The 20,880-nt window shown below is 39.6% G+C and overlaps 3 protein-coding genes across 3 annotated transcripts in view; 1 reads left to right on the top strand and 2 right to left on the bottom strand.

Annotated features, from left to right (window-relative positions):
- The window catches only part of HSPA14 (heat shock protein family A (Hsp70) member 14), a 57,200-nt gene extending 38,824 nt beyond the window's left edge, over positions 1–18,376 (bottom strand). Inside the window, exons 1-8 of the mRNA XM_023762526.1 lie at positions 18,210–18,376; positions 17,246–17,326; positions 17,084–17,166; positions 7,596–7,644; positions 7,359–7,464; positions 6,737–6,827; positions 3,361–3,465; positions 1,944–2,105 (exon numbers count right to left, since the gene is read on the bottom strand). Of these exons, the coding sequence (XP_023618294.1) occupies positions 1,944–2,105; positions 3,361–3,465; positions 6,737–6,827; positions 7,359–7,464; positions 7,596–7,644; positions 17,084–17,166; positions 17,246–17,326; positions 18,210–18,266 (734 nt within the window). The 5' untranslated portion in view covers positions 18,267–18,376. The remainder of the gene's footprint in view (positions 1–1,943; positions 2,106–3,360; positions 3,466–6,736; positions 6,828–7,358; positions 7,465–7,595; positions 7,645–17,083; positions 17,167–17,245; positions 17,327–18,209) is intronic.
- Positions 12,497–17,069, bottom strand: LOC106698852. Its single transcript, XM_014464421.2, has 3 exons — positions 17,053–17,069; positions 14,379–15,107; positions 12,497–13,859 (listed from the first exon to the last, which is right to left on the bottom strand). Exons 2-3 carry the CDS (start codon positions 14,938–14,940, stop codon positions 13,342–13,344), a joined length of 1,080 nt encoding a protein of 359 aa, XP_014319907.2. The 5' UTR covers positions 14,941–15,107; positions 17,053–17,069; the 3' UTR covers positions 12,497–13,341.
- Positions 18,377–18,595: 219 nt separating the features above from the next.
- CDNF (cerebral dopamine neurotrophic factor) overlaps positions 18,596–20,880 on the top strand; it is a 15,768-nt gene continuing 13,483 nt past the window's right edge. The window contains exon 1 of the mRNA XM_006098847.3: positions 18,596–18,867. Coding sequence (XP_006098909.1) covers positions 18,753–18,867 — 115 coding nt within the window. The 5' untranslated portion in view covers positions 18,596–18,752. The remainder of the gene's footprint in view (positions 18,868–20,880) is intronic.

The following is a 20,880-nucleotide window of genomic DNA, read 5'->3' as shown; positions in this document are numbered from 1 at the left end:
GTATGCATGCATATAAGCATAACCAATGAACATAGACACTAGGGGGTAGGAGAGGCTGGGGGATTGTCAAGGGGGGGGGGGAGAAGATAGATGTAATACTCTTTGTAATACTTTAAGCAATAAAAAAAAAACCCACATATAGTTAAAAAAAAAAAAAGATAATAAGCAACTCAGTTAAAAAAAAAAAAAAGATAATAAGCAACTCATAAAGCAGTATTAATACCAGATTTTAGCATCTGGCTTCCAACCCACCAAAATTTCTGAAGAAAATCCTCACAATTAAAAGAAGAATCTCTTCAAGAAAAATCAATAACCAATATACATAATACTCTGAACTTCTGCATTCTGTACCTTTAATAATACAGTGTACTTTAAAGAAAGCACAGTACCTGCCATTTTTTATTTTTTGCAGATGAGACAAATGGAGGTTGAAGGAGATAAATGTAACTAGGTCAAATCTCATATATTACCCTTTACAATTGAGGCGTTGGTCAATGGTATAAAATTATCTGTCCAGCATTAAAAAAATAAATAAAAGTAGTTCTTTAAAGAAATTCGACACATACAAAACATGTAGAATTACAGTTCCTCTATCTCCAAGATGAATTAATTATTAACCATGTTTGATAGGCAGTGAGCAAAGGCCTTGTTTTTAAACATGTACATTAATTAGAATTGTGAGTAAAATTAACAATGCTCTACCTTGAATTGGGACACCTTTATAACAAAAAACGGTATAGCTCTTTAACAAATAAGAAATTACCACTTTTTCAAGACTTTCTTTTATCCAGTATAGCTAAACCAGTGGTTCTCAACCTTCCTAATGCTGCGACCCTTTAATACAGTTCCTCATGTTGTGGTGACCCCCAACCATAAAATTATTTTCATTGCTACTTCATAACTGTAATTTTGCTACTGTTATGAATCGTAATGTAAATATCTGATATGCAGGATGTATTTTCATTGTTACAAATTGAACATAATTAAAGCATAGTGATCAATCACAAAACAATACGTAATTATATGTGTTTTCCGATGGTCTTAGGCAACCCCTGTGAAAGGGTCGTTCGACCCCCAAAGGGGTCGCGACCCACAGGTTGAGAACTGCTGAGCTAAACAGATGAAAACACTGTTTCAGCCACATTTTTTTTTAGCGCGGTAATGTCCAAAATATAACCTTTATATATGTGGCTCTTGATTTACCAAAGAAGATTAGAATTTTGAATGGAATAACTGCATCCAGTAACAAAAATAAAATATTCTCTGTAGTAGTAGATTAGTAATTAAGTAAACACTCCATTAATTCCCTGGAATGTGACTATAACAATGTAATCTTCATCATCAGCTCTAAACTTAAAAACTGTTCAGAAGGTAGTGAGGCCTTTCCCGAGACATAAAGCAGCAGATGAAGAATTAAGAAACTGAACTTGAGATCCAAGTCCATGCAGTTCCGTGTCTGGTAATCCCTTAAACTAAGTAAAAAATCCAAGCACAATGCACTGGACTATGCTTGGCCTATGCTTCCCAACATTTGCATGGATAGATATTAACTCCACAAAAATATCCAGTACATTGGAAAAAAACACATCCTCCTTTGAAGCAGAGCAATTTCAAATAAATTAGGGCAAAAAAACTAAAGACAAACTTCAATCAAAATATATCATCAGCCCTGGCTGGTTTGGCTCAATGGTTGGAGCATTGGCCAGCATATTGAAGGATCATGCATTCGATTCCTGGTTAGGGCATGTGCCTCAGTTGTAGGTTCCCTGGCTCCGGTAGGGGCATGTGTGGGAGGCAGCCAATCAATGTATACTCTCTCATTGATATTTCTCTATTTCTTTCTCTCTCTCCTCCTTCCACTCTCTCTAAAAATCAATGGAAAAAATATCCTCAGGTGAAGACCAACAACAACAATATATATAATCAAATTCATTATTACTCACCTCTGAAACTCAGAAGCTAGATGCTGTGCTAAGGTTTCTGTAAATTGTGTACCTCCGATGTTATCATCAGTGTTTGTTGAAATAACACGATATATTCCACTGTTAACTTCCATGACACTGATAGATAAGGATGTTCCTCCAAGTTTGAACACCAAAATATTGCTTAAAAAAGGGATAACATGAGTAAGTTATGAGAACACAACATTTTAAAGCTAGGCTCCACTTCTTAAACTAAGGAGCCACTTAGTTTAATCCATTTAGATCACAAATAAGGAAACTGAAAATCTCATGAGTAACTAACTTGTCCATGGTTGTGTGGTGATTGGTGGGGGGAGGGGTGTGGAGAGAGGTAGAAGAGGGTATAGGGAGGATAAATGATGATAGAGATTTGACTTGGGGGGGTGAACACACAATACAGTGTTGTAGAATTGTACACCTAAAACCTGTAAATTTTGTTAACCAGTGTTACCCCAATAAATTCCATTAAAAAAAAAATTGTCCATAGTCATCACTTAGTGATGAATTAAGCTTAAAAACTAGATCTTTCAATTTTAAGTCAAATTTATTTTTCATTTAGTTGTGCTGGTAAAATTGTATTCTTCTGAATAACTAGAGTTCAAAACACCAACTTTTTAAATAAAGAAAAGATTTGTGATATAGTGAATGTAAGAGAATTAAAAAATAGAAATTTTGTGTTAATATTATCCAAGTTACTGCTGCAATAACGTGTCTATAAACATGAAACATACCCAAAACTAGAAGCTAATTTCCTATGTATAAAAATTTATAATTTCTGATATTTTACATTTATCTAATTTACCTAAAAATAATTTCCTACTGATTTATATATATTCATTTCTTTACTCAAACTGTGAGATAAGATACAAGGTGAAACAATTAGAGAACATTAACACATCTGAATTAATTTCCTTGAAGCTGCATATAAGACAACTTTGACAACTAAATTAGGAGTATGTTTTACTGTTTCATAATCAAAATAATTCTTAAATCCTCACGTTGGATTTCTCGTCATCTGTCAAGACAAATGTGCATAAAACTACTCACTAGTTATAAACAAATTTAATAACTGAAATTGGTAGTAAAATTAAGTGTCCTAGCTTGATTTGGAATGTGGCTAAGCTTACAAATTTCAAATCTATCTCAATTATAGGGACAAAATGTGGGTCATAAGAGAAGGATAGATAAGGTCAATCTTCCCTCCTGTTATGTCCCTTCTCTGCTTTCCTAGGACACCTTTCTCATCTATTTGAAAAACTCCAGTTGAGAGTTTTGATGTCTTTCCATTCACAAAGGCTTGGAAGCACTGCATTTTATAATAATCTCTACTGATGTAATTGCTATAAATCTTAAATGTTTTCTGCACTGAATAATTTAAAGCTGAAAATACCATTTTTACCTTTTTCCAGCGGGGGAGTCTTGTCCAATTCCATAAGCCAGGAGAGCTGCAGATGGTTCATGGATTAACCGCAAAACATTAAAGCCAGCAGCTCTGGCTGCTTCCCTGTGGACAATTTGCTTTCAGTGAATTTAGCATCACATGTTCAACTGTACATTTTAGAAATGCTCTACTGTAAGATTTTATGCAATAGCAAATAAGATTGCATAAGTAGACTATGGATGGTAATGATCTTTAGAAGCAATATAATAGGACACAAGAGATGAATGTAACTCTTGAGATCTTTTTCCATTTAATAATGTTCATTGGTTGATCTCTTCCTACTCATCTCTGCCTTCCCTCTGAGATTCGACAGCCTGTTCCATGCTTCTATATCTCTGCATCTATTTTGTTCATCAGTTTTGTTCATTAGATTTCATATATGAGTGAGATCATGTGATACTTGTTTTTCTCTGTCTTATTCTGCTTAGCATAATACTCTCCAAGTCCTGCTATGCTGTCTCAAAGGGTAAGAGACCCTTCTTTCATACTGCTGCATAATATTCCATGGTGTAAATGTACCACAGCTTTTTTATCCACTTATCTACTGATGGGCACTTGGGCTGTTTCCAGATCTGAGCTATTGTAAATTACGCTGCTATGAACACAGGGGTACATATATTCCTTCTGATTGGTGTTTCGGGTTTCTTGGAATATATTCCTAAAGTGGGATCATTCCCAAAAGTGGGATCATAACTCATGGACACAGACAACAGTGTGGTGAAAGCCTGGGGCAAGGGACAGGGGCAGGCTAGAAGGGGTCAATGGGAAAAAAAAAAGGACATGTGTAATACTTTCAATAATAAAGATTAAAAACAAAGAAAAAAGTAATTTTGTACAACTCGTTATTAAGAATGAGAAACAAAGAAATAAAGAACAAATTAAAAAACTGGAAATAAAGAGAACTGATCTTGTATAGAGAAGCTATCTAAAATGGAACCAATGCATTATATAGTACTAGAGGCCTGGTGCATGAAATTTGTGCACGGGGGGGGGGGGGGGGGGGTCTCACAGCCCGGGCTGGGCCCCCTTGGAGGCTGGGAACCTTCGGGAGAAGTCCGAATGAAGGCTTAGGGCCCCTTGGGGGGGGGGGGCCTACGCCGTCAGTTGGACATCCTGTAGCGCTGCTGCGAAGCGGGAGAGGTTCCCGCCACTGCTGCTGCGCTCGCCACCCATGAGCCCGGCTTCTGGTGAGCGGTGCTCACACTGACCACCAGGGAGCAGCTCCTGCGTTGAGCGTCTGCTCCCTGGTGGTCAGTGCGCCGTCACAGGCGAACCGATTGTTCTGCCGGTTTGGTCAAATTATGCAATATTAGCCTTTTTATTATATAGGGATTTTAAAGGCGGCTAATATGGAATAGTATACTTTACCGGAAAAATGAATAGTATACTTACGGAAAACTAAAAATTTTCTTTGATCTGCTAAATGGAGTTTTCTTTGACTATTGAGCTGCTTCTGACAAAAGTTTGAGAAAGGTTTTTCTTTACCTTTTAAGTAATCTACCTAAAATGCAAACATTTTATTTCATCAAAATAACTAGAGGCCTGGTGCATGAAATTTGTGCACGGGGGGTGGGAGGGAGGGCCCTCAGCCCGGCCTGCACACTCTCCAATCCAGGACCCCTCAGGGGACGTCTGACTGCCTCTCCCAATCCGGGACCGCTGACTCCTAACTGCTCGCCTGACTGCCAGCCTGGTCGCCCCTAACCCCTCTGCCTGCATGATCGCCCCTAACCACCTCTGCCTGCCTACCTGATTGCCCCTAACTGCTCCCCTACTGGCCTGATCGCTCCTAACTGCCTCTGCCTCGTCCTGCACCCGGGACCCAGGATTCCCTCCTCCAGCTGGTCGCAGGCACCCGGGACCCAGGCTTCCCTTCCTCTGGCGGGCCACAGGCACCCAGGACCCGGGCCGGCCGCAGCTGCAGGGGACCGTAGGCGGGGTGCTTTGCTTGGGCCGCAGCCGGAGGTGCCTGGGACCATGGGGCGGGTGGCTTGTCCCTCTCCCGGGCTGCAGCCTGGCTGGTCCCCATTCCTCTCTCCCCAGTGTTGAGTGTCTGAGCTGTTTGGCGTGTGATGGCATGACAAACATTTGCATATTAGCTCTTTATTACATAGGATTTCTTATGCTTCATGTTAGTTTTATTGTCAGGTCTTGAATTACTTTTTCAAAACTGAGTCTACTCAATATTAAAAAGCTAACGTTTACTCACAACTATGTAACATGCTATATTTGTCTTTAAACTTTTATTTTAACTCACATTGGTTAAATAAATAATTAGGTATTGTTTTATAAAAAACTAGAGGCCCACTGCATGAAGATTCATGCAAGAACAGGCCTTCCTTCCCCTGGCTGCCAGCACTGCCTTCACTCTGGCCGGAGCTGCCTTTCTGCCTTCGCTCTGGCCCGAAGCCACCTTTCCACCTTCCACACTGCCTAGAGGCCCGAGCGGTTGGGGCGTGTGAAACACTTGCATCGTCGCCATGTGAAACGCCTGCATCGTCGCCATGGCAATGACGCAAGCGTCCCACCCTGCCCCCAGCTGCTCGGTGTGTGTGCGTTATCGGGTTAATTTGCATATTCACTCGATTGGCTGGTGGGCGTCATGAAGGGATGGTCAATTTACATCTTTTATTAGCGTAGATAATAATGTTCAGAGTCTATTTTCTTAATTAAGAAAATACCATGTGTTTATACTTAACAAGAAAAAGAAAGCTCTCAAAAATGCCTATGCTTATAAACTTTAGACAAATTTATAACATTTTGCAATTTTCCAATTTCTTTTAGAGTCAGTTTTTAATATCCCTCCAGTTCAAGTAAATGAAGCAATTCTCTGCCCCAGAAGCAACCTAGATGCTTGCCAAAACCTCATGTGGAACTGTATCCCAAAAGTAAAGACATGCATTCTCACCAATTATATTTGCACAATCTATAAAAACGACATGCAACTTTTTGGTTAGATGTTAAGAACTAAGGTGAAGGAATACCTGCAAACATATAAAATTGCCTATTTTTATATAATTTCAACATAAACCCTAATTACTTAAAAATAAGGCAAAGTAATTCATAAACATCAACTTAACCTGGTAATTAAAAACATTTCTAATCAAAATAGATAAGAAGGTACATCTAATTTTATATTCTCTTGACATTTCATAAAAGATAGGAAATATTATCAGTAACATACTTTTTACCATACTATTTACAAATACACGTTACAAATAAAATTTTATTGGCCAAGGGGTTTTCAAATGTAATTTTACTTTTTTACTATATGGTGATATTGTAAAATTTGTATTTCCTTTAAGCAAATAAAATAAACCCATATTATACTTACCCAAGAGCATTTTTTTGCTTTTCTCCAAAATCAAATGGAACAGTAATAACTACATCATTTGCATCTGAGCCCAAGACAGAATGTGCCGTTTCTATATATTAAAAAAACATAAAAATAAATTCTGATGACACAGAAATATATCAAGTGATATTTTCTGAGGTTTATCAATTTGCAGCAAAGATCTTCTCACTATAAAGATTTTCCAGTTCACTTGCTGTCCCACCCTATTGATTTTCTTTTTTTGCTCTCTTAAATCATGCGTGTGGATTTGGTAGTTTGTGGACATAGAACTAGGTACTTTCTAAGGTGCCTGGCTCTTAGGCTTCAGTTTTAACCACCTCCCAAATTAGACTGGTTTTTATTGGGAATGAGCTTCTAATGTGTCAATGTAAAGACAAACAGTATAATGTTAGTTCAACACATTAAAGGGATGCCTTACATCCCACAAACTCATAGTATAATTCCAGAGGTGATGCGAGCCTTATGCATAATCTACTCCAAAATTTCCTAAATTGTTTTAAGAATGCCACTCAGCTCTAGCCCTCGTCAGAAGTGATGAAACCAAAAAATATGTCTACTTTTAAGGTCAACTCTTAAAAAAATTTTTTTTTTGGCTCAATACCTTTCATTTTACTAAATATCAGTCTGGCAACATCTTCTGGGTTAACAAATTTTGTTTCTTCTCCAGTATCTATTTTATATCGTAATTTCCCATTTTTTTCAATGACCTAGAAAGAAAATTTAAGTGTTAAATAAGGAATAATTTTAACAAAAATATAAAGTTTCAAACCAATATTATAGGACAGCACCTTTGCAATTACTTTGTGTAATAGGAAAGTAATAACAGGACCATACTCACTAAACATTTACTTTCTGTGATGTATTTCTGAGCCTGTGGGTCATCAGAGCTGTTCATAAAGATAAAGATAATTAAGTATTAAAATCTGTATTTTTCATATATAAGTTTTAAAGAACACTATATTTTTTATTACCACTGAACAAATATAAAAATATAAACAAAATTAAGTTGCTTAATATTTTAAAAAACTTCAAAAAAATTTCAATTACTACAGAGAATGTTTACAAAGGTTATAGTAATTCTATTGAAGTGTTAATCTTTGCATTTGAAAGTAGCTCTTCCTTGTTCTGATCTTACTGCTACTAATACGACTATAATACATTTGGGGGTGATTTTTCATAATGTCAATGATTTTGTTACATACTTCCCCATCTATAATCCTGAAGACCCAACCACTGAGATAAAAAGGACAAAAGAGATAAGATTGCAAACTAAGGGCAAACCAGCATGCCTAATACCATCTCTGTTGCTTGGTCTGAACATGAATCAACACCCAAAATCAAGAGTGAGCAACAGTACAAATGTTATATATGGAAAGGTACACAGTACTACAGGTGGACAGATCTATATTACCCTATATAAAGTGGGTACTAAATAAAAGTGCATGGCAATAGAAAAAAAAGGGGTGTTTTGTTGCTCAAAATAGTAATACCAATTTATGCAGACTGTTTTCACATATATTACCTCACTCGATCTTCACAATACCTTAATGGGATTAATTTGGCAGACATTATTTTAGAGATAACAGGTTCATAGAGGGTCAATGACTTAACAGTTAATAAGGGGCGGAGTCAGTATTTGATCCCAGGTTTTCTCTATCAGGGTATGGTTGTTCACTGCCTGGCAATAAGATGGTGCATGATTAAGTACTTCTACCCCTTGAGCAGAAATAGGAATAACTAACTGATCTTTGGTTAATTTCATCTTACTGAGATGAAGTAAATCCGTCCCCTAAACCAAGCATGTCAAACTCAAAGGCTAACATGAGCCAAATAAACAAGGTTTATGTGGGCCACAAAAAAACAAAAGCCTCAATTTTCATAGAAACATAGGTTTATTTCGATAGAGACATGCTGAATACAAAAGGCTGAAATGAGTAATCGTTAACATAAAATAATAGAACACTTTAATAAAAATTAAGTTTTTCTTGAACATTAACTTACCAGACACTGAATAACTGCACAAATTAGTAAGTGCAATGCAAATAAACCTATTTTTCTTGTTCTCTGAAAGAGAAATATATCCTGTTGCGCACACCAAACAAGTCAGTCCAAGACTAATGATGTGGCAATCGGCTGCTAAAATATTCGCTGCTAGTATTAGTGGAGAGAAATGGTGTGCCTGCACGTAAGGGAAATGAATGCAACATGATTATAGTAATCAGTCATTAGTGAACGTTGTAGTTCATCATTAATAATTATGTATAACAGGATATTGTAAAAACTAAGTTATGAACTTTTTATTAAAACATTTCTTACATACCATTATATTGGCTGGGCCACAAAAATATTCATTGTGGGCCACGAGTTTGACATGCTTGCCCTAAACCCTTCTTCCAAGGGCTGTGGCTATTCTGTTCAGAAACCAGTCTTAAATGTTTAATAAGAAGAGGTGGAAATGAATAGTGGCTAACTGCTAAAGCAAGCATGTTATACTATCAGTGAATATTTTAGCAGCCGATTGCCCTGTCATTAATCTTGGACTGACTTGTTTGGTGTGCGCAACAGGAAATATTTGTCTTTCAGAGAACAAGAAAAATAGGTTTATTTGCGTTGCACTTATTAATTTGTGCAGTTATTCAGTGTCTGGTAAGTTAATGTTCAAGAAAAACTTAATTTTTATTAAAGTGTTCTATTATTTTACGTTAATGATTACTCATTTCAGCCTTTTGTATTCAGCATGTCTCTATCGAAATAAACCTATGTTTCTATGAAAATTGAGGCTTTTGTTTTTTTGTGGCCCAAACTTAAACCTTGTTTATTTGGCTCATGTTAGCTTTTTAGTTTGACATGCTTGTGCTAAAGGGTTACTGAACATCTGATAACCCTACCTGTATAACTAAGAGAAAGACAAAAGGGTTGTTTAAAATTGCCTAATTTGGCTTAGAAGTCTGTCTGAATACTTGCAGATTCCCCACACTTCCTTCTCTATCACCTAAAAATTGGTAGTGAGGAAACAGGTAAAGTCACATGGTTAATGGCAGAACTGGCCAGAATCCAGATCTTTAATGCAAACTTTAGTATTCTATCCACTGAACCCTCCCCTTCTTCCCTTTTCAAACACCCAATAGACCAGCGGTTCTCAATCTGTGGGACGTGAACAATGAAAATACATCCTGCATATCAGATATTTACATTACAATTCATAACAGTAAGCAAAATTACAGTTATGAAGTAGCAACGAAAATAATTTTATGGTTGGGGGTCACCACAACATGCGGAACTGTATTAAAGGGTCGCGGCATTAGGAAGGTTGAGAACCACTGCAATAGACTATATCCTGGACAAATATTTTAAGAGTAAGAATCAGATGAAGTGTGCCTATAGTAATTTTTTTGCACCAATATTGTAAATTGTGCACCTTTACCAGTTGTTTTAAGACTAGAATTTAAGTCAACCAGGATAATTTATCCTATTGTGTAGGCTACCTATCACTCAGAGAAGATATTTGTTGGGAAAAGATATTTTATGGAATTTATAAAACTCATAGAAAGGAAAAGTATTTCTCAACTGCTATGCAAAAAGGCCCTGGCTTATGTGAAGACAGAAAGCACACATAGCTCTTGGAGGCTATGTATAGGCAAGAACCTGGAGATTAACTAGAAGAAAAGCAGAAAACAGAGAATGCAGGTGACGACAAATGATCACGGATAGCACCAGAAAGTAGCGAACTGACTCACAACTACATACAAATAAAAACTTTATTTGTCCACACCAGGATTAATTATGTAACAGAAAAACAAAGGGTGGTGGGAGGTTAGTATACACAGCACCTTATTTACATCATGGTCTTAAGGAGGCAGAATGTTAACCCTACCATAGTATCACAACCTTTATCAGCAATGCCATTTTCTCTTCCTCCTCCTTCCTTACATGTCTCTTGCATGGTCAGCAGGCCCTTAGACTGGGCACATACCAGCATTAACGTGCACAGGGTCTTCTTTCCCACTACTGTCACAGTATAGTGCTTTCCATGTATGAAAGCACTTTTACATTTATCTGTTTCTTTGACCCTCACAACGATCCCGTGAGGTAGGTAGAACAGTTACCAGTTTCTTAATAGGTGAGGATCCTGAGATATACTAGTAGAATGGTAAAATGACCCACTTAAGGATGGACAGGTAGTAATGGTTTGGCCTGGAACTTAAGTAGGATTTCTGGGCTTGTTTTCTTTCACATAACATCCCCTTATTACAACTTCCCTCCTCTTTATAATATTTTGCCTATTTCTGTTCTGTTCACTTCTTTAAGTTATTTTCCTTTAGTTTTATTCCCACATTAAGGTTACATTACCCATTAGCTTTTCACAGTACTACCTTCAAAATTTAACTCCACTTCTATACTTTAGCACTTCCTTTATCTTAAATAAATCACTGCCTATTTATTTTGCCATCATTAACAGATTAATATAGTACAGGCCTCATTTTTCACCAAGTACTTCCCTGTTTTTCCAAAATGTCTACCTACCTACATTAGTGTTATCTAGTTATAACTGACACATATCCTGCCATTTAGTGACCTAAAACAATTCAAATGATTTGCCAATGTAACTGTGACAGGATTAGAACTCAGGAGTTCTAACTTGATTCGTGTATGCTACCACAGCAGCTGCCACCTCCATCCATTACCCACTCAACAGAGCAGCTCACTTGCTTGACATCTATTCATGGTTCCAGGTATGTTCCCACTTTTTTTTTTTTTTAAATATATTTTATTGAATTTTTACAGAGAGGAAGGGAGAGGGATAGAGAGTTAGAAACATCGATGAGAGAGGAACATCGATCAGCTGCCTCCTGCACACTCCCCACTGGGGATGTGCCCGCAACAAAGGTACATGCCCTTGACCAGAATCGAACTTGGGACCCTTGAGTCCTCAGGCCGACGCTCTATCCACTGAGCCAAACCGGTTAGGGCTCCCACTGTTTTTTAACTATTTCTTCACCTATTTGTATTTCCTGCATTAACACCTAAGCCTGCAAAATATAAAACTTCTTCCAACATGCTCAGACTTTTTTTCAGCCTCTAGATTGAAGAAAAACTTTTTAAATTGGAAATATGGCTCAACACCTGTGTTTTTTGGGGAAAATGGAATGTTTTTTGAGAACCTGTGCTTAAAAGGAGTTATTTATTGCAAGCAGTCTTTATTCACACCACCCTCAACTCTTTCCAAAGCTATTCTTTTCCACCACATGCCACTAACTAGGTGATCTTTTGTCTACACCAGTGATGGCGAACCTTTTGAGCTCGGCGTGTCAGCATTTTGAAAAACCCTAACTTAACTCTGGTGCCGTGTCACATATAGAAATTTTTTGATATTTGCAACCATAGTAAAACAAAGACTTATATTTTTGATATTTATTTTATATATTTAAATGCCATTTAACAAAGAAAAATCAACCAAAAAAATGAGTTCGCGTGTCACCTCTGACACGTGTGTCATAGGTTCGCCATCACTGGTCTACACCATGTGAGAAAAAGTGATTTTGGAAAGTTCCCTAGAAGGAAAGTTTTCTAGTGCTTGCCTTCTGTAACATACAACACAGAAACAACACTAACAAAAAAGAATGAAATTAGCTAAAAAGCACCTGGGAAACTGATTTTATCCCAAATCTTTCCAAGATATTCAATTAGCAATCGAAATTTAACAATATGTAATTATGCATGTAATGGACCCAAGTAATATAGAATGCAAAGAATTTACTTACATTTAATATTTTATAAACAGCCAATATCTCATTATATCGGATTATCAATATGAACCATAACACATGATTGTGGCTTCCTATTAGTTTTGAATTATATCCTATAGAGACTAAGAACTATTAAAATGGAGGGAAAGATGGTTTGACTATTGAGTGCTCACTAGTAGGAATGTCACAGACACAGCAGTGAAAATGAGAGAAAGGTACAAATAGATGTTGTGTCTATAGTAGTCTTGAGCTACAGAAGCATTAAAAAAATTGAAGACTTTAAACTTCAGAAAGCAATCAAGTTAAACAACTATTCAAGCAATGAAATCATCATGGTATACAACCATAATTCTATATCTTGTCAACTAATGTGCCGCATCCTCGCCTTACCTCAGCCAAGGTCATATACATTTAATAACTTACATGTGTATATAGTGCTTTTAAACCCTTTCACATCTATTAGCCATTTGATCCTCACAACATCCCTGTGAGGTAGGCAGGTTAGGAATTGTTACCTAGCACCCATTTTACTGATGAGGAAGCTGGTGCAGAGAGGTAAACTAAATTGCCTCATATCAGTGACAAAGCCAGGGCTAACTAGCTCTGGAGTTGGCTCCATCCATTTTCCATTAGGCCACCTCTCACATATCTGAAGTCTTTCAATTAGTGGAGAAGTTTGGGAAAAACAACTAGCACGTATATTCCTACTCTTCTGTATATTTGCGGCTCATCCACTCTTTTCTCTGAGGACATGGAAGAAGATCCAGGTCACCAGAAGTCAAGTCTTGGATATGGGCTTCTACCAGTTTAGGGTATATACCCTTTTATCATCAGTTCCTAACTTTTGGTGTTAGAAATTAATCTCTGAAGCAATTTTTCAAGCCCTAGCTGAAAAGCACTGGTTGCCTCTTCCACTGCTGTTGCCAAGCGTCTCACTGCAATCACGGCATCCCTGCGGAGCTCATTGGCAGTGTCTTGCTGAGCACTGGCCTCCTCACCAATAGCAATCAGCCTGTCCAATTTTTCTTCCTCACGTTTTGAAAGTTCTCGTGCCAATCTCCTGTTTTCTGCCAATTCAGCTGCAATAGTCCTGGCCACTGACCGCCTTCTTCGTCTTGCCCACCTTGGAGGGGGCTCACTGGTCAAAGGCCTATCCCCACCAGAAAAAGGAACTCCGGAGGAGATTGGAGGCTGCTGTGTGAAGGCCACCCCAGGAGTGTTTCGGCCCGTGCTGGTGCAGGGACTGGGCTCACCGGACACACCCAGTCTGGTCATGGGGCTGCTCTGACAGGGAGCAACTGCACCTCTGAAAAGGTGGTGGGAACTGTTGTAGCTGGGGGTCCCTTGAGAGCACCCTGAAAGACAAAGCAACAATGTTGCAGAGAGGGCATTCCTGCTAAGGGAATGCATGGAGCCAGCAGCAGAGCTGAGAGACAATTACAAAACTATGGTGGATCCTGGAAAATCCTCTTTCCACAAGGGACTAGGAAGAATTCATTTCATTGGTCTGGCCATTTTAGCCTATTGTAATCTTATTTCCAAAACCTTCCCTTTACCTTACTGAGCCTCTTTCCACTTCGCTATCCAACCCACTTTATATCCACAAATGCCTAAGTACCCATTATAAATATTGCCAAAATAGTTTGGTTCTAAAGAGCACTTATACAATTAAAGAGTTCTATACCTTACATACCTAGGGTCATAGCTTTTAAATACCTGGAGCCCCTTATCTTATAATTAGGTTTTAAAAAAAGAGGGCAGGGGCAAAAACAGGGGTTATGTTAAAAAAAAAACCCACCACACCATCCAATCATATATTGTTGTTTAGAACCAAGTGACTCTGGGACCCAATCCTTTACATGTTTGGAAATTACCTGCACCTGAGGATTCATCCCAGGAGTCCTCAAGGTCACTGGTTTCTTGCATCTGGTCAGTGATTCTCAGCTGACAATCCTCATCTGATTCCTTAACTGTTTTCGAGATAGGCTGATGATCTGCTGCCTGAGTCCTTTTTGGTTTCAGAATGCCGGTTCCCTCTTCCCCTGGGTTGTCAGAGGCCATTAAGTTCTGAGCGTAGTGCTTGGCCCAAGCAGTATCCTCCATTAAGTTGTCTGGGTCAGTCACTACCTGATTTCGGAGAAGCTGATCCAAGGTCTCATAAAATGGACAGTGTGGTGGGTCACCCATACTAGTGGCATGGGCAACATATGCCTTTAAATATAATGCCTTCAGAACTTTAAACTTGGAGCGGCACTGACGATCGGTGCGGCGGAAGCCTTCCTGCTGCATTCGCTTAGACACAGCCTGATAGACATCTGCATTATGATGCACAGTCTGGAGGCGTTGAATGTATTCTGCCTCGCCTAGTATGGAGAGAAGAGTTCGCGTCTCCTGTCTGGACCACCGGATGCCCGCACTGCTATTGGAATTGGCCATAGTGGACTGGGAAGGAAGGCTAGCTGAAGAAAGCTCCTGGACAGCAAGGTGCAAATCTGAAGGTGTGGGGAAACTCTGGGTGCTTTCAGTTTATTTCCAGGAGCCAACAGATTCTTCCCTCTCAGGGCTAATTGCTGAGAAGCCAGATCCAAGGACCAAATTTCTGGCTGGAAGGCCACAGGGGAATGAGAATTACAGGAAGGGTGTAAGGATAATTGTGGCAGCAAGTTAAGCTGTGCTACCTGTAAGTAGGTCACAAACAGGTAGGATGCCAAGACTGAAAAAGCCCAACTTTGGGAGTTCATCCAGGATAGACACTGACCCAGGGGCTAAAAAGGGCCTTACTGACTTGATAACAAGGGGACTGGCTCCTCCATGAAGGCCAGAATGCTTCCAAGGCTGAAACCTGGGATACCTGTGTGTCTGTAAAAATCACCCATTGTCTTCTAAGTAGACAGACGAACTGGGAAATCCCTGGAGCATGAGGCAGCTAGCAGGACCGTGGTGTAGCAGTTTGTGTGAAGGGTGCTCATCCTTCACTAACCTTGCTGCAAGCAGCATACTGTGGCTATGTATTACCCATCTGACTGTCACCATTCCACTCCTTCGTTAAAGGATAACTTTCAGGGCCAGAAAAGTAAGCTTAAGTTATTCTTGTTAATACAGAGCTTTTTGCATAATATAGCAAAAGACAACCACATCTTTACTCCAATTGTCTGCCCCAAAACAGCAGCATAAAACAAATAGGACTACTAGGGGATACATCTGTGGACATGTTCTAAATCTTGATTATATCAATGTCAGTATCTGGTTGTGATACTGTAATTTTGCAAGATGTTATTATTGGGAGAAAGTGGTAAATCCAGTAAAATACAGCATCTCTTTGTATTATTTCTTACAACACTATGTACAAGTACTCAAAATATTAAAGTTCAATTAAAATAACATATTATTGGCTGCATACAGTGAATCTAGCTTCAACATCCATCTATAACTCCTTGCTTTTTTTCAGAACTTATAATTTGAACATCTTTGAAACCACTAATTTATCATCATCATCACCACAAAAATTTGAATTCTCTATAAAATACTGTAGTTTCTGACATAGTGCATAGATATCCTAAAAGGGGGAAAAAGTAAAGTTCAGTTTAACTACACACAAGTAAAGGATAATAAAAAGTATCTGTATGTATAAAAAAATAAATCAACATAAAAAATTTCTATTTAAATTCTCAACAGAACACAGAAAGGAAACAACCTGGGCCCAATTTATAAGTCCTGAATTGTAGTCCTATCTAGTTCACCTCCCTTACTACTTTAGGAATACCATAACTTCTATTTGCCTTGATTTTTCTCATCTATAAATGGGAAGAGATAAAACCTGCCCCACTAACCTTATAGGGACTTGAGAGGATTAAATAAAATAATAGATGTGAAAGCACTCTGAAAACTTAAAAACACCATTTCAAGTATTACTACTACAGTGAAAATGAAACCCCCTAAGTATTATGATAATCTATAATTTGAGGAGACATGAGTCTGGGGAAGCAAGACTCTTTAATCTTTTAATTAAAGCTGTAACAGATGATTAACCTGATTCTTGCGTATGATGCTAATTAAACTGTTTCTCTAATGATTAAATTTGTAAGCCACTGGAAAAGTTAGTTCCCAGAAAGAGTCACAAAAGGACCCAAAGAAAATGGATAGTATCTACATAAATTATAACCAAATATAATAGATTTTGCAAAAATCAACTACAGTGCAAAGAAGTCATCAAATTCCCCCCAAATCTTTCAAGTTCCCTCAGTCAAAAAAAAAAATTGAAATATAAAAAGTCCAAATTACCACCTCTGAATGACACAAACTATCAAAATGAAAGGAATGTTGGTATTTATCAATACAAACAGACCTGTCAGCAAGAAATAAACATCTGAGTGAAACCCATTTTTGAGAAGATTTGACACTAATCTTCAAAAGAAACTGGCTACTGAAGTACTCTCTGAAATAACTCAGTCAGAAAAAACTGGAAAAAAACAAACCCCAGAAGAAACAAATGGTGTTTCTAGTTTCATTCCACATTATGCTTAGAATGTATACACACACTTTTATTACCTATATGTTGAAGTGATATTTTATTCCATACCTTCTGCCAAGGATCTGCTTTACTTTCATGACTGTATTGGAAATATTTCTTATTCTACTTTGTTTTGCTGCCAATCCAACAACCTGAAAAAGAGCAATATATTTATTACAATGCATGTAATTTTCACTTATTTCAAAGCAAAAATGTGAGGGGGAATAGTACCTCTTCATTTTCTGAGTAGGCAACAACAGCTGGAGTAACTCTGTCACCCGCATCATTTGCAACCACATCAGCCCGGCCATCCTGGAGAAAAATATATGAGTTACTTTGAATTAAATATATAGACTCATAGGACATATTCAGACATATGTGCGCCAGTGTTACTTTGACATCTATGTGGAAAGAAATATTGATCTAGCAATATTTTAAACTTGTAGACTTAATTGCAACTATTAATTTCCTAGATTTTACGAAAGGCCAACATTCCATAAAGAACTGCCTCATTTTTTCCCCAGTCTTCTCTGCACAGTCAATAATGGAAACAAACATAACAACCTTTCTATATCCAATAAGTGTTATTTCACCACCCTTTCTCCTTCTCTTCCTTCCCCTACAAATACCTCTTTCTTCACTTTTCTACATGTGATGAAGGGGCACTAACCCTTTGGCTTTTCCTGACAAGTCATCTGACATTTAAACTAGCGTCAGGGGAGTCGAGTATTATTGTTCCTTCCGCCTCCCCGACGAGGAAGACCACCACCGCTTGTCACGCTATCTTCTTTCCAGAGAGGCCAAGCCAGTACACCGCGCACCACCAACTCGCTCCGCACGCCGCACAGGGTCAACCACAGCTCCAGCCACCGATCTCCGCCACCCCGCCCTTTCCCGGCAAAGGTCCCCAAACCTCCGGGCCTCCTGGGGCCGCTCCATCCCAGAGACCCTCCCGGCCTCCTGCGGCCCTGACGCCCCCGGACCCCGTGCGCCGGCGTCGTCACGACCCTCCCTCCAGGCCGCGACTGGCTTTCCGGAGCCGCAGGCGATGAGGCCGGCCCTTTGCTTGGAAACTTCTCCGCAGTAAAGCCTCACCGCGCGCCGCTCCACGCCGTAGGTGACCGGAGACCTGGACACGCACTCGGACAACGGGTGGCTGACACCGGGCCCGCAGCCCAGCCCCCGACTCCCTCACCTTATAGACGGCCACGCAGGCTGAAGTGCAGCCCAGGTGAACTCCGATGGCCGCCATGAGGCGGCAGAGAAGGCGGCAGCAGCAGAGCGGTCCCCCGCCGACTACAGGTCTCCGGCTCCCAACAGCCCCATCAGGCACCGCGGAGACTCCACGTTCCCGCCCGCCCACTGCGTCGGTCCGAACGCCGCGGCCTCCCGCGTTGTCGCCAATCAGCGTGAAGTTCCCGCCTCTCGCACGGCAGTCGACGAATAGCTTTCCTGCGTCTCTACCTGCCCCGCAGAAGCCGCACGGCGTGTGCTGTAGTGCGCACGCGCAAATCAGGTTTTTCTATAAAAAGGAAAGGGCTCCTTCGCCCCGCCGGGTGTTTTGCCCCTTCGCTGAGAGCCAATGGTAACTTGGGCGAGTGTGGGTTGAGTGAGTTGCGTCATTAGTCCCAGCAACTCCGGGCTCGCTGCGCTCCCCAGCTTCCGGCGCAGCCTCACGCCTGCGTCGCGGCCCGCGGTCGGTGCTGCTGGCCTGGGCGTCTGGAGCTGCAGGCTCGGCATGCGGTGCGCGAGCCCAGCCGTCTGGGTGGCCTTTTGCGCCGGGCTCTGGGTCTCTAACCCGGCGCCGGCGCTGGGCCAGGAGCCCGGGGGGCGCCCGGGGGCCGGCTGTGAAGGTGAGCGGTGTGAGACCTGCTTGCATGGCGGTGGCACCGCGCTGCACCAGCCCGTTGTTGGCTTTGGCTTCTTTGGGCCGTGGCTGTAAATAATCTTTCACTCCGAAAACGCGGGCCCCGTCTCGTTTCCGAGCCCCTGCGCCCGTGCCCAGGCAAAAGTGAGAGCCGGCCCGGCCCCTTATGACAGACTGCGTGGTCTAGGCTGGTGGGCTTGGATCTGGGTTCGATTTTGTGCGGCTACATTCTGACGACCAAGGTGCCGAATTGAGTCAGCTGCTCCTAACCGGCGACATTTGCCTCTCCTTGCGCAGGCGATGTCTTTTAAGTTTAAATTAGTTTGCAACTCCCCGGTGGAAAATAAAACACGACAGGTTGTAATTGAGTTGAGGTGGCTTAACTAAGGGCTATGAGGACATAACGTTAGTTTTGTTATGACTACAGGGAAAAGTTGCTTTACGAAGGAGTATATTAACTTCTTAGAGGAGAAATACAGAAGAACGATTCCTTTTCCGTTCATAGAATCTCAGCTGCGGACTTAAAGTCAGAGCACGTGCCCTCTGGCTCTGTGGTGGACTTACCTGGTTCTGGCAGAAATCATTGTGATATTACCTCCTTCAGAGGGCCAACATAAAAGCTACACTAGTTTGTTTCTCCTGCAATACCGTAGCACTTACCTCCATGTTCCGTTCATTGAAATAATTTAAATGTATATCCTCACCCTTCTGTTAGCTTGCAATCTATCATTACTTAACAGGGAATTGTAAATACACAGTATATGTTGAATGAATGGGTACACATAGTCTATATTACAACTAAATAAAGCCTCGGAATTGAAGCCCAATTTTCTGTTAGCCCTGCAATAATTAAACTTTTCTCCAGAAATTAAAAATGTCTACATGATGTACTTTATAAAAACTTTATGTAGATACTTACTTAGCTAAGTTATAATTTTGTCCTACATATTTAATGCAGAATTTGTGAGGCATAAACAATTGATTAGACATCAGTAATGTATTTTCTGGAGCTTCTACCTAAAAACATTTCAGAAGAGCCAGCGCATCTGGATTAATTAAATGTGAAGCTTATGCCATCTTTCCTGAATTTACTATAGCATATTGTGATTATTAACTTGCATGTCTAACCTGGATGTGTATTTCCTTTGTTAGATAAAGAAGTTACAGAATTACAGCAAAGGAAGTACTAGTTTTAAAATTAAGAAATAGATTGTAGATCCGGCTCTCTTACTGCATATGAGTATTATTAACCACTTAATCTCCCTCAAGGTATAAGATTAAAATGCCATATGCATACTATAAGGCAAAGGTAAAATACTGATCAGTCCATGAGCCGCCTGGACCTATTGAAATGTTAAGTTCGCAAAACGTTTTAAAAAACATTTAAATCAATTGGTTACTTTTTCAATTGGAAGACTTCATATTTAAAAATTCAGATTTCTGCCTTTTCTTAAAATTCAGGTGACCTGTTAAGACTAGCCCATATGTCCAAGTAGTAGGAATTGGCTGTGGCTGCTCTTTTTAGAAAGGACATGTGTACTCCAGGTTTTGTTTCTGTCTTTCCTACTCGGATTTCTTTCACCCATTCATTTTACTTGCCTGAACCCTGAGATTATTTAAGTTTCTGACCCCTGCACTAGTTAGGTCATTTGAGGCTTACTGGAAAAATGTAAAAAGTTTCAGATCTTATTAAACACATCATATTATGGTACAGCCATGGTAAAAAAAAGAAATAAGAAAATAAAAGCATTGTATTATGAGGCTTTTAAAAAAACTTTTATTTTGAAATAATTATAGATTTGCTTATGGGACTATTTTAATAAAAAAAAAAAGCCCACAACAAATAAAATAGTATGGTTATCTGGTTATAGCAATAAATACATGCCAGAAACTTAAGTTATTAATTTGTTAGGCAATTTATGGTGATATAAGCTCAGAGGAGAAACTTTCTATCCTGGACTCCTCTGTGGCCTGGGACACCACTGACTTCTTTCTCTTT

Source organism: Myotis lucifugus, unplaced genomic scaffold, assembly GCF_000147115.1.
Source record: "Myotis lucifugus unplaced genomic scaffold, Myoluc2.0 scaffold_249, whole genome shotgun sequence".
Lineage (NCBI taxonomy): Eukaryota > Metazoa > Chordata > Mammalia > Chiroptera > Vespertilionidae > Myotis > Myotis lucifugus.
This window is presented reverse-complemented; position numbering and strand designations above follow the sequence as displayed.

Excerpts from the sequence above, each read along its gene's own strand:
- LOC106698852 (XM_014464421.2), bottom strand. The coding sequence starts at position 14,940 with ATGGCCAATTCCAATAGCAGTGCGGGCATCCGGTGGTCCAGACAGGAG. Across the intron at positions 13,860-14,378 it reads GGATGAATCCTCAGGTGCAG|GGTGCTCTCAAGGGACCCCC; the intron begins GTAATTTCCAAA and ends TTTGTCTTTCAG.